This window comes from Oncorhynchus nerka, linkage group LG20 (assembly GCF_034236695.1).
Source record: "Oncorhynchus nerka isolate Pitt River linkage group LG20, Oner_Uvic_2.0, whole genome shotgun sequence".
NCBI lineage: Eukaryota > Metazoa > Chordata > Actinopteri > Salmoniformes > Salmonidae > Oncorhynchus > Oncorhynchus nerka.
The window spans coordinates 62,914,312-62,932,095 of NC_088415.1; the positions used below are offsets into that span (position 1 = coordinate 62,914,312).

Below are 17,784 nucleotides of genomic sequence, written 5' to 3' on the forward strand. Positions count from 1 at the left end.
GTGACTAAAAAGGAAGCTGTACCTATATTGTTCAACTCCTTAATTTTGTTCAACACATCTGTGGAATCTTGAAGATAGGCTGAGAGTGACGTCAGAACAGGCTTAATAAAGTAATCAATGTACTTAGAGATGGGTTCTGACAGACTTTCATTACCACTAATGACTTGGTCTGTCTGGGGATTTTCAATATTTTTGTGGAGAAGGTAAAAAGAAGCCAGACTGCCATTGAAAAGAAATGTGAACTCATTGTCTGAAATGTAGCCATTCTACTTAGCTTCTGTGAGGATCCCTTTCAATTCAGTTTTTAGGTCCTCTGTAGGGTTGAAGGTAAGAGATTGATAGAATTCATCATTGTCTAATTGACGGTAGGCTTTTGTCACATATTTGTCTTTAATCCACACTACTGTAGCACCACCTTTGTCTGCTTTTTTAACCACAATCTGTTCATTTTTAGACAATGATTCAACTGCATCCCGCTCTGTCTTTGAAAGATTACGTCGTGTCTGGTTGGAGTCAATTTAACCCTTAAACAGATTCTCCACATCAAAATTCACTTTCTTAGCAAATGTATTTATTGTGGCATTCTGGACGATGGGACAAAAAGTGGACTTGGGCTTACAAGGTGTTTTAGAGGGAACAGAAACTGCCTGACCTGAGACACTGGCGTCTGTAGTTGGAGAGATGTTTTGCTAGTACCAGGCCTTCAGATGTAGATTCCTGTAGAAACGAAATAGGTCAATCTTTGTATTAAATTCATTAGTTGAATATGTAGGGGCAAAAGACAGTCCTTTAGACAATACCCTTATGCAATCATCAGAAAGGGGTTCTCCAGAAATGTTGATCACAGCCTTGTTCTGGTCCTGCTCCGTGTGGTTGGATCGTCTTGATTACTTATAGTTTGGAGTTGTATTTTTATGATAACATAGCTACAGTATTTCACCTTTTAATGTGTATAGTATTGCTTACTAGGTGTGTCCAATCAAGTGTGTAACCACCCCCTCTTCCAATTAGCGCTAATTGAAAAGCTGTTAAAAAGAGGACATTGTAGTCCTTTTTTTTGTACTCCCTGACGAAGGCCATGCAGCCGAAACGCATCTGTTAAAAAAAACAAAAAAAACTTTGTTTCTATTGAACATGCCATACTTATAAAGGCATTTTAGGTAATTATATGAAGAGTGTCTTGGTCCTCCTTTCTTTTTGAAAACAAAGAGATCTGTTAAATCTGACAATTAATCTTGATGGTTGCACAGTCGTCTCAAATAAAACTGTGAAGGACCTCTGTGTTACTCTGGACCCTGATCTCTCTTTTGACGAACATATCAAGACTGTTTCAAGGACATCTTTTTTCCATCTACGTAACATTGCAAAAATCAGAAACTTTCTGTCCAAAAATGATGCAGAAAAATGAATTCATGCTTTTGGCACTTCTAGGTTAGACTACTGCAATGCTCTACTTTCCGGCTACTCGGATAAAGCACTAAATAAACTTCAGTTCGTGCTAAACACGGCTGCTAGAATCTTGACTAGAACCAAAGAATTTGATCATATTACTCCAGTGCTAGCCTCTTTGCACTGGCTTCATGTCAAGGCAAGGGCTGATTTCAAGGTTTTACTGCTAACCTACAAAGCATTACATGGGCTTGCTCCTACCTATCTTTCCGATTTGGTCCTGCCGTACATACCTACACGTACGCTACAGTCACAAGCCTCCTAATTGTCCCTAGAATTTCTAACCAAACAGCTGGAGGCAGGGCTTTCTCCTATAGAGCTCCATTAATATGGAATGGTCTAGCTACCAATGTGAGAGGCGCAGACTCGGTTTCAACTTTTAAGTCTTTATTGAAGACTCATCTCTTCAGTAGGTCCTATGATTGAGTGTAGTCTGGCCCAGTAGTGTGAAGGTGAACGGAAAGGCACTGGAGCAACGAACCACCCTTGCTGTCTCTGCCTAGCCGGTTCTCCTCTCTCCACTGGGATTCTCTGCCTCTAACAGGGGCTGAATCACTGGCTTACTGGTGCTCTTCCATGCCGTCCCTAGGAGGGGTGCGCCACTTGAGTGGGTTGAGTCACTGACGTGATCTCCTTGTCTGGGTTGCCCCCCCCCCTTTTTGGGTTGTGCCGTGGCGGAGATCTTTGTGGGCTATACACGGCCTTGTCTCAGGATGTTAAGTTGGTGGTTGAAGATATCCCTCTAGTGGTGTGGGGACTGTGCTTTGGCAAAGTGGTTGGGGTTATATCCTGCCTGTTTGGCCCTGTCCGGGAGTATCGTCGGACAGGGCCACAGTGTCTCCCGACCCCTCCTGTCTCAGCCTCCAGTATTTATGCTGCAGCAGTTTATGTTGTGGGGCTAGGGTCAGTCTGTTATATCTGGAGTACTTCTCCTGTCCTATCCGGTGTCCTGTGTGAATTTAAGTATGCTCTCTCTAATTCTTTCTTTCTCTCTCTCTCTCTGAGGACCTGAGCCCTAGGACCATGCCTCAGGACTACCTGGCCTGATGACTCCTTGCTGTCCCCAGTCCACCTGGCCGTGCTGCTGCTCCAGTTTCAACTGTTCTGCCTGCGGCTATGGAGCCCTGACCTGTTCACCGGACGTGCTTCCTGTCCCAGACCTGCTGTTTTCAACTCTAGAGACAGCAGGAGTGGTAGAGATACTCTGAATGATCGGCTATGAAAAGCCAACTGCCATTTACTCCTGAGGTGCTGACCTGTTGCATCTTTGACAACCACTGTGATTATTATTATTTGACCCTGCTGGTCATCTATGAACATTTGAACATCTTGGCCATGTTCTGTTACAATCTCCACCCGGCACAGCCAGAACAGGACTGGCCACCCCTCATAGCCTGGTTCCTCTCTAGGTTTCTTCCTAGGTGCTGGCCTTTCTTGGGAGTTTTTCTTAGCCACCGTGCTTCTACACCTGCATTGCTTGCTGTTTGGGGTTTTAGGCTGGGTTTCAGTACAGCACTTTGAGATATCAGCTGATGTAAGAAGGGCTTTATAAATACATTTGATTTGATTTGGTCAGCCTGCTCTTCAGTCTGAGAGATATTCTGAGAGAAGGTTTGTGTCTCCTTCTGTACTAAAAAAACTGTTTAAAACTGTATAACACAATAGTGTCTTTGGAAAATGGGTTCATATTCAATAGTGAATGTGACTATGTATATATTTATCTCACCGATAATGTATTTAAGGCCTATTTCGACAAGTTAACCAAGTTTTTGCTGGTTAAGATAGCCATGTTAATGACGAGCTGACTAGCACCGTTGTCAGTCCAGTGCACTGTAATGTTAAGCTAGCTATTGCTAGCAGGTGATTTGCTAGCAGGTAATTTATTGAAATATTAAGTGAATGTTTATTTTCTTACTACCTTAAAAGGTTTATATGAAAAGGGTTGTACTTGTGCTCTGTATTTATGCATTAATATCACTTCACATTGAGGGCATGTATCATTGCTGTTGCTCCTATCTAAAAGATATATTGTGTTCTACCTAACCAGTGAATGTGTGGCTGTGATCGTCCTGTCAATGCCTGTCATCATTGTTGGATATCTTTTATTGCAGAAAAAAACAAGTCAACCTGAAGTGTGGGTGTCCGTGTGCATTTCTTCTGGGGGGGGCTATGTGAAGTTGGTTACAATTGCATAGTGCAGAAAATACACGAGAGTTCAGGGGCCTTGCTTTAACCAAGTTAACTATTTTCACTTTAGTGTCCAAAACATCTTTCAAGCTGTCAGGTATTCCCTTGGTAGCAAGAGCCTCTCGGTGGATGCTGCAGTGTACCCAAGTGGCATCGGGAGCAACTGCTTGCGCGTGTTCCCACTCCACTATGTCTCCCTGTCTTGGCTTTTGTGCCATCAGTACAGATTCCAACATGAGCAGCAGCTACATATGGACCGTTAGTAGAGTAACGGTTAATGTGATTGGATGTTAATTATTTGACCAGGCTACATGTATTTGACTTTGTGTTGTTATTTCGCTGAACACCCAGATGGTTTAATTTTATTTTAGATTATTTAATTGTATTTTTGGCAGTGAAACGAGGCTACTCAGGCGAGAAAAAAAACTCACCCAAATGCATAACCCTGTTGGAATATATATATATATTTAAATGTGAATCACATTTTTATTTGGTGTACCCCTAGGGGGAATACCTGGGCTACATGAGCATGTTCTTGCTATTTTTCCGCCCTAGGCAGACCAAGTAAATTAGTATTTTCCCGGTGTTGAAAATATGTATTTTCTGGATGTTGAAATCAGACTCATTTTTGGTTCTGAATGAAAGTTGTGAAGACATTTATAGATGTCTTTGATTGGTTCAAATTGGTTTTGGACTAGATCAAAAATCAATGTCCATGTATGTGGAAATCAACGTTGGTCCAGACTGCACCAAAAAAAGATGGCGTGAGTTGGTCTGTGCTCATTTATTACATTTTTATTTAACTTTTTTTTATTTTTTAAATCTTGGCAAGTCAGTTAAAGAACAAATTCTTATTTGCAATGACGGCCTAACCTGCATGACGCTGGGCCAATTATGTGCCACCCTATGGGACTCCAAATCACGGGCGGTTGTGATACAGCCTGGAATCAAACCAGGGTCTGTAGTGACGCCTCCAGCACTGAGATGCACGTCCCTCGGCCGCTGTAGGAGTAGCCTACATTGTTGCCTGAAATTGAATTTTGCCCATCTATGTGGTAAGCTTACCGTTTGCAAAACACCAAAAAAAGATGTCCAAAAGAAGTCAGCTCGGCTTACTGAGGTCTAGTTTTACCAAGTCAGCCCACAATGGAATTTTATGAATCCATGTGGTAGCCCCACCATTTGCTAAACAGGCCGTTGCATTGGCTTTACTAGTCCTGATTCATGTGACTAATCAATTTGGCTATTTAAGCTCTGAAAAGCCGCTACCCAACTTTAGCAGGAGTTATCGTGAGGCTATTTGCAATGTGTTTACACAGCCGGAAACGCATAATGATTTTATTTTTCGCCATGATTAGCTTGTCAGAAATGGACAGATACAACTTGAAACCACTAATCATGACAATTGGGTGAAACTCCTGGACATTTTACTGACCTATCCTGTTTTTAGGTTAGGCGCATTTAGTAGGTTAGGCTATGTGATCGGATAAACCTGCATGATGTAAAAAGTGTCCGTCTCATTACATTGTCATACCTTTATTTCCAGCTTGTAGGCTACATACTCTTTCTACCATATCCTATATCTGCTACATGATTAGTGTTGGATTTTATTTTTGTGACGTACCGTTGATGGAGACCGCAGTGAACAAATTATTATTATTTACAATGCCCGGCCAAAAGCGGACAACGCGGGGCCAATTGCGGCCAGTTGTTATGAAGCCTGGATTCGAACCACGGTGTCGGTACTGACGCCTCTAGCATTGAGATGCATTGCCTTAGACCGCTGCGCTACTTGGGAGCACAATGGACAATAAAAAATATTTGGACACTGCTTATCACAGGGCAGCATCAACGCTTACCACCAAAGCCCAAATCTCTGGTTGAGAGAAATTGGCATTGCCCATGCACAAACTCCTTTGCAAACTGGGGTTTTACACTGTTGAGTGCTGACACCGGTGTAGATGGATTGGAAATCTCTATTTGATTTTGAAGTACTGGCTGAGTGGGAGTCTGAAAGGCTAGATAAAGCAGGATGTATTTGCCTACTTTTGAATTGGGTTTGGCCGGGCCTCCTTATGTGGAATTTACATTGACATGTATATTGTAAAGAGGGGCGTGTTTGAGCTGGGCCCTACAACATGTTGTCATCATCATGATCGTGCGCTCAACAACCCAGCCTGGGTAAACTCAATACCGTCTATGGTGGTAAACTCCTTCAATGAGCCTCCACCCGGGCTCATGCGCAGTACTTGACGTTTCAAAGTTGCTTCTCCGGGTGTTTGAACAGGAAGGCGGACATGTTGGTCAGGCGGTGGGAGAAAATCGGGCATCGTTTATTTTTTCGAAAAATAACATAGCTAACGTTAGATCAAAACCAGATTTATCTATGTAGAACCAGAAAGTTTAACTTCTGTATCGGTCAATATCGATGGCCGATGACAATGTGAGGCTTACAGCGAACGGACGGCAATGAAATGTTGTAACAAGACGGTGTTTTAAACTGATCGAAATTTGGAAGGATCATTGTTTTTCCGCCACTTCTACTTTGCAGCTGTCAGACTCGTTTATTGTTTTTTTTTGCCAGGGCCTTACACTGATATATGGACACAAGCCTGGGAGTAATGTGGCTACTTTGCAGCCTATCGGATTTTTAAAACTGTATTTAAGTTTTACTCTGGATGTATTGATATATTTTTAAATTCTGCACAACTCATCTGCGGCATCCTGTGGACGCCGACTAATCTGTTGATGCATTTAGCCAAGTTAATTTGCTAACGCTAGCTAAATTAACTTATTTTGAATTGCTGAAGTTGTCTGCAAAACCTGTCTGAACTGGGGAAATATTTATAATGAAAATGTGGCTTTTGAACATCAAACGCCACTTTAAACGTTTCATGGTCAGTGAAAAAGAGAGAAGAGACACGTTTTTTTGATTGAATCTGCGGGTTCTTTCTAAACACTTGAGTTCACGCAAAGGAAATAACATTAGGCTAAATAGCTACGTTAGCACTTGAGCTAGATTGCTAACTCGTTTTATTTAGCTATAGCACCGGCGTGGAACTCTACTTGTCTGCAAAAATGTCGGCTGGAGAAAGTTTGGAAGCTCGTTTTGAGAAAATCGATGCCATGTTGAAGGACCCGAAGTCGGAAATAAACACGGATTGCCTTTTGGTAAGTAAACTAGCCAGCGTTAACCTGACGATAAGCTTGGCTCGCTAAAGTTGGCTAAAGTTAGCTAGATATATTATTGAATTAGCTAACTATCATTAGCATAATTTAGCTAACTAGGTAATGAATGTGTTAGTAAGCTAGCTACCGTTAGCCAAGCTGAAATTGGTTTGATTAAATTAGCTAACTAACGTTAGATTAAATAACTGAAGTTAGTTTGCTAACCAACTTTCTAGCTACCTGGTGTAGACAGCTATATGAATAGCTGCCTGCTATAGGCTATATTTGTTAGCCAGCCGACGTCTTGAAGATTAGCTTGCTACCTTGTAAACGTTAGCTAACTAACGTTGACTACCTGTTAGCTGATTAGCTAACGTTATTTGGCTAACAAGCTGAACAAGTGGCATCCAAAACAACCATGAGATGTAACGTTAGTAGGGCTGTGAATTGCCAGGGATCCCACGATACGATGTTATCACGATATGTAACTACGTGCCTAAACGATATGTATTGCGATTCTACATTATATGTAACGTTATTGCAATAACACGTTGAGTTTTTTTTATTGCGATTTGATGTTCCAAACATATTGCTCACTGAAGTTATGTCTGCTGCCGAGTGACTGTTTTGATCAGCCAGGGAAATAAAAGGTATCTATATCGTCATTCCAGTACATTTCTTTTTTACTGTTTCCGGGAACCGTTAGTTAAAATATATATATATGTTTTTAAATGTCCATGTTAACTTCTTATCAGGCATCGATGCTAGAATGGCTGAATATTTTAATTAAGTTGAATACCGTTATGTCTGATTATTGATATAATTACAATTGACACATTTCACTACTACTAGTAGCTATTTTAAAATCGTCAACGCTGTTGATAGTGAAGGTGCAATGCTATTTGAACCTGAGGGTATTTTGCAGTCGAAATATTAATAAATAACTGTATAGTGTAGTTTTGTTTCCATGAAGACAGTCCAACCTTGACCATGGTGACTTTGCAGCCTGGTCTCATAGACAAGACGTAACACAGTAAAGGTTCACAGAACACTCAAATTACTATGGTATGGTGACATAAGACCGCTACTTCGAATCTCATCGTGGACAAAGTTAGCATTTTAGCTATTAACCAACTTTTCAACTACTTACTACTTTTGAGCTACTTTGCAAATACTTAACATGTTAGCTAACTTGTCCCTTAACCTTAATACTTTTAGCTAACCCTTCCCCTAACCTTAACCCCTAGCATAGCTAACGCTAGCCACTTAGCTAGAGTTAGTAACATAAACATTTTGGACACTTGTAACACATCATACGAAATGGGTGTTGGACATCCACAAATTAATACATACCATAAGAAATGGAACATATGCTAAATGGAGTGTCTCGGATTTATGTACAGAATGATACGAAATGCTCCGAGGCCAGGTTGGGCTTTTGGTTGTCAATCATAGTGCATTGAACCAAAACAGGAAAGGCATGTAAAAAGGCAGAGTGGACCAAATGTGACAGGGGTTGTGGCTGTCTGCCTGAAGGCCTCCTTTGTGATGTACAGGCAATATTAGAACAAACTCTTTGGAGAGTAGGGCTATACATGGACATTTCTTTTTTAATAACCTCTGAAGTGGTAGCATCACGCCTGTTCGAACCTGCCAACCCAGCTGCATCAGTTAACTTGCTTGGGTCTGCCTGCCCTGACGTTTTACTGTGTCACTCATTCCCCGCTCATGATGTAACTTGTATCAGACTGCCATGTGCTAAACCTCAGAGGAACACCTCCAGACTCGAGTATCAATCATGCAAACCGAAAACAAAACTGTTGTTGAGGTTTCTCCCCCAGAGAAGACAGTGATGTAGCCTCCTTGAGTGCGTGTCAGTCGGGGACTGTTGTGTGTCTGCCTATGTGCCCATGAATGTCCATACCACTTAGAATAAAGCATTGTATTGGGCATGCATTTTTAGTGACAATCACGTGTGGATATTGGAACACAGCCTTTGTCTCTGTTAATATCATTCAGAGCATTCTAGTGAAGGCTGGATGTCTTCGATCCACATGGTAGTCGAAAGCCTCTGCATATTAGCCAGTGTGACATCTAAGTAGTCCATATGTGTGGTTACACTGTAACTATCCTTTTTGGTGAATTGGGCTTTGAGGATATTGCTTACTGTCTGCTTCCCGAGGACTGGGATCATTCAATAATCCCATGTGAAGCAGTATGTAAATGTATCTCAATGGAAAGCACTAGCCTGAATTTCCTGTAGTTGTATTAAGCAACGGCAATGTTATGCAGACAGGTGTGAACCTATAAGGGCCTTTTCTATAAACTAGGGTACCGTTGAGGTTTTGGTATGCTGGACAACTTGCTACAGCTGTTGATAAGTCATTGATAATAATCGCAGGTTTTTTCTTGTCATTACATTCAGCTATAAGGGTTGAACATATCTATATTCAATCAAATTCAGGAGTTGATTTAAAACCTATTTTTAACCCTGTCATGGTTGGTGTCTTGAAATATTGGTCCAAAGTCGTGTGACATGAAACACATTACTTTTCTCTCCTTGCATTCATGGCAGTGTAAGTTATATCATATATTAAGCATTAATCAGTTAAATTACCCATTGAACTTGAATCCTGGATCTAGCTGTCGGACAGTTTTAGTTTTTTAAATATATATATATATACATGACCGTTGAAATGTTTGGGGTCACTTAGAAATGTCCTTGTTTTTGAAAGAAAATCACTTTTTTTGTTTGTTAATTAAAATAACATCAGATTGATCAGAAATACAGTGTAGACATTGTTAATGTTGTAAATGACTGTTGGTGGAAACAGCTGATTTTTTTTAATTGAATATTTACGTAGGCGTACAGAGGCCCATTATCAGCAACCATCACTCGTGTTCCAATGGCACATCGTGTTAGCTAATCCAAGTTTATCATTTTAAAAAGCTAATTGATCATTAGAAAACCCTTTTGCAATTATGTTAGCACAGCTGAAAACTGTTGTTCTGGTTAAAGAAGCAATAAAACCGTCCTCCTTTAGACTAGTTGAGTATCTGGAGCATCATCATTTGTGGGTTCGATTACAGGCTCAAAAATGGGCAAAAACAAAGACCTTTGTTCTGAAACTCGTCAGTCTATTCTTGTTCTGGCAGCGTCATTAAAAAGTACCCGCAAAACACCAGTGAAGAGGCGACTCCGGGATGCTGGTGTTGTTCTAGGCAGAGTTGCAAAGAAAAAGCCATATCTCAGACCGGCCAATAAAAATAAAACATTTTAGATGGGCAAAATAACACAGACACTGGACAGAGGAACTCTGCCTAGAAATCCAGCATCCCGGAGTCGCTTCTTCACTGTTGACATTGAGACTGGTGTTTTGCGGGTACTATTCAATGATGCTGCCAGTTTTACTGCTTCTTTAATTAGAACAACAGTTTTCAGCTGTGCTAAAATAATTGCAAAAGGGTTTTCTTTTCAAAAAATGTTTATTTCAAAAACAAGGACATTTCTAGGTGACCCCGAGCTTTTGAACGGTAGTGTATATATATCAGAAATGCAGTGTAACATTTTGTCTCCTTATATTACAGGGTGAAGATTTTAAAAAAAATTGATGGACAACTCTCCAAAAATCTGTGATGGCAAAATCGAGAGCTTCTAAACATCACCTTAACTTGATAATTAAAACGTCAATTGATACTGTCATTAACGTGGTTCTTCACTGACCATGTTTACATGCACACCCATATCCCCCTATTTTCCGGGGTACTCAAGTATTCTGTTTCTGAGTTGACGAACATAAGCGGCATATCGAGTTTTGCAATAACCCGAAAAAATATTATATTGCGGTTAGGAGAAACCAGGGTTAAGATGCCTGGGAAATATTTATCTTAGACATGATACTGTGGCATGTAATCATCTTTTCCCGTTTTAATGTTTTTCGCGGTCTGTGCAGGCTGTTTCTCTTATCATGGGTGTTGTGTGAGGATGCTTTTATCTGATTGTCAAAGAAATTACTTCAAAAAGTGATTCTGCTAAATTCTCTAAAACAACATTGGAGGTGGCTTATGGTAGAGAAATGAACATTCAATTATCTTGCAACAGCTCTGGTTGACATTCCTGCAGTCAGCATTCCAATTGCACGCTCCCTCAACTTAAGACTGGCGTTGTGTTGCAAATCTCCACATTGTAGTGTCCTTTTCTCCTCAGCACAAGGTGCACCTGTGTAATGATCATGCTGTTTAATCAGCTTCTTGATATGCGACACCTGTCAGGTGGATGGATTATCTTGGCAAAGTAGAAATGCTCACTAACAGGGATGTAAACAAATTTGTGCACTTTTGAGAGAAATAAGCTTTTTGCGCTTATGGAACATTTCTGGGATTTGAATTTCAGCTCATGAAACATTTTTGTTGCATTTATTTAAGTGGGATATGAGGTACTAACCGTAATACTGTGTGTGTGTAAACATGGTTAACTATACTATACATAATACTTGTATGATGCGCATTTGGTGTCAAGCTGTTTAATTACACTGATATTTTCAAGCCGCGTCATTATCTGATCCAGGAAGGAATTTTCTGAATGACAGTCAATAGACGAACAGCTGTTGTGATAGCACATGCGATGCAAAAACAGCCCAAGTGCTTGAAAAAAGGTAATTTGTTTCGCCAGTGAAGACAATTGTGCCTATATGCATGTTGGATCTAATATGTCTAGCGAATTGATGTTTTTCTATGCTTGATAGTGCTCTGTTAACTGGCGTTTTTGTCTTACCAACATCAGTTCAATTACTTGAATTCTGTTTGCTCCAGATTTTTTGTGACCCCAATGTGCCGTTTCTGTAGAGAAATCAAATAATTCACGAGAGAAATCGAGGAAACTACAATGTGGGATGCTGGGCTGAAGGGAGTTGTAGTTTTGATTAAGCAAATTTTCAACCTAGGTCAGCGTCGAAACGTAATTAACTACAATGACCATATTCAACCTTACTTTAGACTTAAGTTTGTCGCCTGTCTTCCCGCTTTTGGGATGACCCCCCATTGTTAGGGTGTGGACATGAGCATCTCGTCAATATATACTGATCTGCGGACGGATACACTTTTACGTCAGTACACACACACAAACCGCGTGAAAGAGGAATGTACACCAAGACAGTTTGTTAAAGTATGCCTTACCTACTTTGAGGAACTAGTCAAATGATCTCGTCAGACAGCTCTGCAGCATGATAGGCATGCAGCCAAATAGGGTGACTAAAGAGAGTACTGTATGGGGAGCACAACGTTATATGGCCTGGCTGCTACTGTCTGAGCAGAGATGAGATGATTACTTTAAGCAATGAAAAACAATAGTCATCAAATAACTAAATCATATTTTATTATTTCCTAGTTATCTATTGGGTCGACATCAATCTGGACCTGACAGACCGTTTAAAAAAAATACAAATATGATCAATGTTTTGGCAATTGAATGTTAACTATTTTTAGCTTTGGTTTCTTTTTTAATTTATCCAAACCGGACCGACTGCAAAAAGCACTAATCGCTCAGCACTACGGCTTGATTTACAGCAGGGTCTTGTTAGATTTAACAGAGGTAGCATCCAGGTGATGAGGTCATTTTCAGTTTTTTTGTGGCTCGGATTGGACACTGAGTCTACTGTGCGCAATTGTGTAGGATAGACTATTGTGCAACACCCAACGCTATTCTTCTTAATCATTCTGAATAGAATGGCAACAAATTACATAGCCTCGTGTTCGTCTTCACAATATGTTCTGCTGATTTACATGTCATACATTTTGGTTTCCATGTTACACCTTTTTTAGTTTAAACAATACAAGGGGCTTGTATCTACTGTATCTACTCAATCTGGAATTTGGAGCTCAGAAGTTCAAGTACTGGAATAGGCCTACCTTGAAAATCTGACGTTTCCTTACTTTTGTGCTTGTAATTATCGTAGGCAATTTATACGTTTTCATTCTCCCTTATCTGTGATTATATCTGCCACTTTCGTTTGTTTCCTGGCGCTTCAGTTGAAGGGTGTTGCGAAACTCTGTTGCGGTAAAACCACGTGCTGTTATGAGGATGACAACATCTAATGCTGGCTCCAACTTGCCTCATATTTTACAATGTAGTAATTATAATTAGAAAATCAATTTGTTGGCAAGGCCTAAACAAACTCTTTGTGATAATGGCCTATTTAATTTTTAAAAAACTTTTTTTTTTACACTGCATGCTTTTTGGGGAGGGGTTTGTATTGTGCCCTATATGTACAATTATATAAATTATACAATTGTCTAACATTGAGGTCCTTAAATTACAATTAAGTGCTTGAAAAAGTCCTTGAATTTGACTTGCCAATGTCTGTATGAACCCTGCTTAAATTGTGAATAGGCCTAGATCTATGTTGTATAGGTGGAGTTATGGGAAAATTTGCATATATTCCTTTAACTACACACTTATAACTACATCAAAATATATATATTTTTGTTTCTAACCATTTTAAATTTTGATCCTAGTGTGTCAAATTTGCCCAATTATTTATAGAAAGACCCACAAGCAAGTTGCTTTAAATGTGTGATAAGTATGAATAGGACTGGGAACTGCCAGGGGCCTCACGATACAATATCATCACCATACTTAGGTGCCGATACGATATGTATTGTGATTCTCACGGTTTTAGATTTGTTGAGATTCGAGGGACGAGAGAGCATGAGAGTTTTATTTTGATCAGTCATGGAAATTACTGCTGAAAACAAATTGGCTCACTATTTAAAAAGATGAAGAACAAGCTAGAATGGAAAAAATATAACAGTTTTGGTACAGTTACAGCCGACTAGCGCAAAAGTATTGCCATATTGTACAAAATGATATTGCCATATGTCGTCCATAATAATATCCTGATACCCCCCCATAAACAAAACTTATAAACAGGAGGCATAGAAATGGAGCACATAAAACAAATCTACCGCTTCTTAGACTTGCTTTTAATGAGTGACAGAGCTATAACAAACATTTTCTATGTGAATATGACCGGGTCGCCCGAAAAGTTACATATTGCAGCTTTAAATTAAGCTAGCAGGTATTAGGCTAAGCCGAATACAGATGGGGGAAGCATTTCTCTACATGGAGTTTAAATAAATAAAACCGCACACTGTCGAAAAAATAATTGTTTAAAACCGAGGCTTGAATGCAAAATAAAGATGTTTATTGAAACGTGGCCAAAAAAAGCTCCCTAATAATTGATATTTCTCGCTTTTGTATATTTTGTATATAATCTAGATGTATTCTATTGTACTTGGTACTGATTCATAGATTTTCCAGTGTTTTTCTTGCTTGATCATGTGACTCATGCAATTAACCTTGAAATACAAGCCAGGTGTGTGCTGACAATTTCCACTGATGACCTGAGGTAAAAAAGCTTGTTCACTTATTTTTATTTTATGCATTTTCTTGCGCTATGGTTTTTTGGGGCACCGTGATGGTTCAATAAACATCTTTATTTTGCTTTCAAGCCTCGGTTTTGGATTTTCCTTTTTTTCTATGATTTGTGGTTCTATTTATTTGGCTCCTACACACCTGGAACAGACACTATTCAGTAGGTAGGACCTTTTTTAAAGAGCATCATCTACATGGAGGGTGCCAGGGCTGCTAGCCATATTAAAAACGACTCCCTTTTAAAGAAGAACAGTTGTTTAGTCTCCCTGGCCTGCCTGCCTGCCTATCCTAGAGAAGGGCACTCACCTAATGCACACACTCCGGCTCTGCTCTGACTTAATGGCAAAAAGCTGTGGCGACTTTTCCGAAGCTCAAGCCCAGGGCAGCCACACACACACACACACAAGGGTGTTGTTCCTCTTTTCCCCCTTAGCTGCAATCTCCCTCAATGAATGGAAGCCTTTGCTTCAACCCCCTCTCCACCACCACTTTGCTTCTTCACCCACAGCTTAATAAAATTCCATTCTAATCAAATAACCTCTTGTCTTTGACTGGCCTGGAGTCCCCTGTGTGTCCCAAAGCCATTCTGTACGTGCTGCCTGCGCCTGGAGAGAGTCAGAGCTGCTTGCCCGGCCTCTGCTCTGAGGTAGCTAGCTGGGTGTGTTCTCTCCACCCATAAAACCAAAATTATGTGGGCCGTGGTAGTTTCATGTTTCTGAGAGCTTTGCCTGTAACATTTAACTCGTAAAGCAGTTTCCAACATGTTTGGCTGCTAGGTTATGAGTAGGCTAATCAGTTCCATCAAAAAACACAATGCTAGCTGTTTTCTAAGGATGCTATGGTTATCTGACTCTAACCTGATTTGACTTTTTGTGGTGTTTTTCCGCTAGCTTTGGCGGGGTCTGGGGTTCCACTCTGTTTTTGCTCTCTTGCCAACTCCCTATGGAATTGCCATGCCAAATGTTGTCAAGAGAGCAGGAACAGACTGGCACCCTGGCTAGTTTGACCGCTGACCTTAGCCCGAAAGCAGTGATGTTGCTCTTTTGCCCATTTCTTGTTTTGACTGTGATATTTTGCCCTCGTCCTGCACTCAGGGGTAGCCTACCACTCAGACACTATGTTCCAGCCCTGTCAAGCTTATCTTCTCCCAAAATAATTTCTGTTGGAGAGAGAGATGGAACCTTATCTGTATCACACTGCCCGCCCTCACCACAGCTCCAGGCAGGCTCCTGCTCCTGAGAGCCTCTCCGCACAACCAGAATTCCTGGCATTGTGATGGGAAAGCTCGCTGACATTTTAAGGGTGCTTTTTATCGTCTATATAGTGAGCTATGTGTGTTTTTCCATAGGTCTTTTGATAGTACACAGGCTTAGTTTAAAAAAAAGTGTCATGCCCTGGAAATCCTGGAATAGGAGCCTGAAGCTGTCTGAAATAGCATTTTTAACAAAAGCTGCATTCTAGTAACAGAATGTTATATTTAAATCCTAATTGCTAGTTGGTAGTTTCCTTGAGTTTGATCACGTGTTTGGTAGAACTAATTCACCGGCTGGCAGAATGGGATGGCTGGATGAATCTGTTGGAACTTGCCTGGTATGGGCCTTTGTTCCTGCCATAGCTCAGTCTTTATTTAAGCAGTAAGGCTCGAGGAGGTGTGGTATATTGATCATATACCACAAAACCCCAAGGTGCCTTATTGCTTAAATAAAGACTTGGCTATTATAAACTGGTTACCAATGTAATTAGAGCAGTAAAAATACATGTTTTGTCATACCTGTGGTATAAGGTCTGATATACCACGGCTGTCAGCCGATTTAGCATTCAGGGCTCAAACCACCCAGTTAATTTTTTTTTTTTTTAGACACTTCGCACATTGGGCTCCCTAGCCTAGCATAAGTCTGCTTTGCCTCTTCCTTGAGCTAATGCCTAGCTGATTTTTAATGTGCTCACATTTCTAGATTTTCCTTGTACCAAGTCTGTCATTCCATCCATCCTCAACTCCAGGACTTGGGTGCTGACATTACACTCTGATTCCCTAGTTCAGAGATCAACTAGATTCAGCCATGGGCTGATTTTTATTATAATAATTTTTCCTGGAGCCGATGGTCAGCGGGCCGGAACATGCACATTGGCCACAAAAAGCCCAAACGTATATTTGACTAAAACAATCCTTTAAAACCACACATTAGGAACACCTTCCTAATATTGAGTTGCAGCCCCATTTGCCCTCGGAACAGCCTCAATTCATTGTGGCATGTAATCTCCAAGGTGTCAGAAGCGTTCCACAGGGATGCTGGCCCATGTTCACTCCACCGTTGTCAAGTTGGCTGGATTCCCTTTTGGGTGGTGGACCATTCTTGATACACACAGGAAACTGTTGAAAGTAAAAGCGTTGCAATTATTGACACAAACCGGTGCCCCTGGCACCTACTACCATACCCCTTTCAAATGCACTTAAATCTTTTTTCTTTGCCCATTCACCCTCAGAATGGCACGCACACAACATTGTATTTATTTAACCTTTTATTTTAACCAAATCAAATTTTATTTGTCACATACACATGGTTAGCAGATGTTAATGCGAGTGTAGCGAAATGCTTGTGTTTCTAGTTCCGACAATGCAGTAATAACCAACAAGTAATCTAGCTAACAATTCCACAACTACTACCTTATAGACACAAGTGTAAGGGGATAAAGAATATGTACATAAAGATATATGAATGAGTGATGGTACAGAGCGGCATAGGCAAGATACAGTAGATGGTATTGAGTGCAGTATATACATATGAGTATGTAAACAAAGTGGCATAGTTAAAGTGGCTAGTTTTACCAGGTAGGTTGAGTGACAACGCGTTCTCTTTTACAGCAACGACCTGGGGAATAGTGATAGGGGAGAGGAGGGGGGGGATGAATGAGCCAATTGTAATCTGGGGATGATTAGGTGACCATGATGGTATGAGGGCCGGATTGAGAATTTAGCCAGGACACCAGGGTTAACACCCCTACTCTTACGATAAGTGCCATGGGATCTTTAGTGACCAGAGAGTCAGGACACCCGTTTAACATCCCATCCGAAAGATTGCACCTTACACAGGGCAATGTCCCCAATCACTGCCCTGGGGCATTGGGATATATATCTTTAGACCAGTGGAAAGGGTGCCTCCTACTGGCTCTTCAACACCACTTGTAGCAGCATCTGGTCTACCATCCATGGACTGACCAGGATCGACCCTGCTTAGCTTCAGAAGCAAGCCAGCGGTGGGATGCAGGGTGGTAATGTTGCACAATCCATGTTTCAAGGCTTAAAAATCTGTCTTTAACTGGTCTCCTCCCCTTCATCTACACTGATTTTGAAGTGGATATAACAAGTGACATCAATAAGGATCATAGCTTTCACCTGGTCAGTCTGTCATGGAAAGAGCATGTTTTAAGCGTGTTTTCAGTGTATGCTGTAGTGTTAAGATTTCCCTTCACTGGAACAAATGGGCCCAGTCCAAACCATGACAAACAGCCCCAGACCATTATTCCTCCTCCACCAAACTTTACAGTTG

At 40.8% G+C, this 17,784-nt stretch overlaps 1 protein-coding gene across 6 annotated transcripts in view; it reads left to right on the top strand.

Annotated features, from left to right (window-relative positions):
• Window positions 1–5,889: 5,889 nt before the first annotated feature.
• LOC115102936 (rho-associated protein kinase 1-like) overlaps window positions 5,890–17,784 on the top strand; it is a 70,667-nt gene continuing 58,772 nt past the window's right edge. For 3 of the 6 annotated variants that reach the window (XM_029623398.2, XM_029623396.2, XM_029623397.2), the window contains exon 1: window positions 5,893–6,807. In XM_029623398.2, coding sequence (XP_029479258.1) covers window positions 6,715–6,807 — 93 coding nt within the window. In that variant the 5' untranslated portion in view covers window positions 5,893–6,714. Of the gene's footprint in view, window positions 6,808–17,784 lie in introns of all 6 variants that reach the window. The other 3 variants (XM_029623394.2, XM_029623395.2, XR_010460211.1) reach the window with 2 other exon arrangements.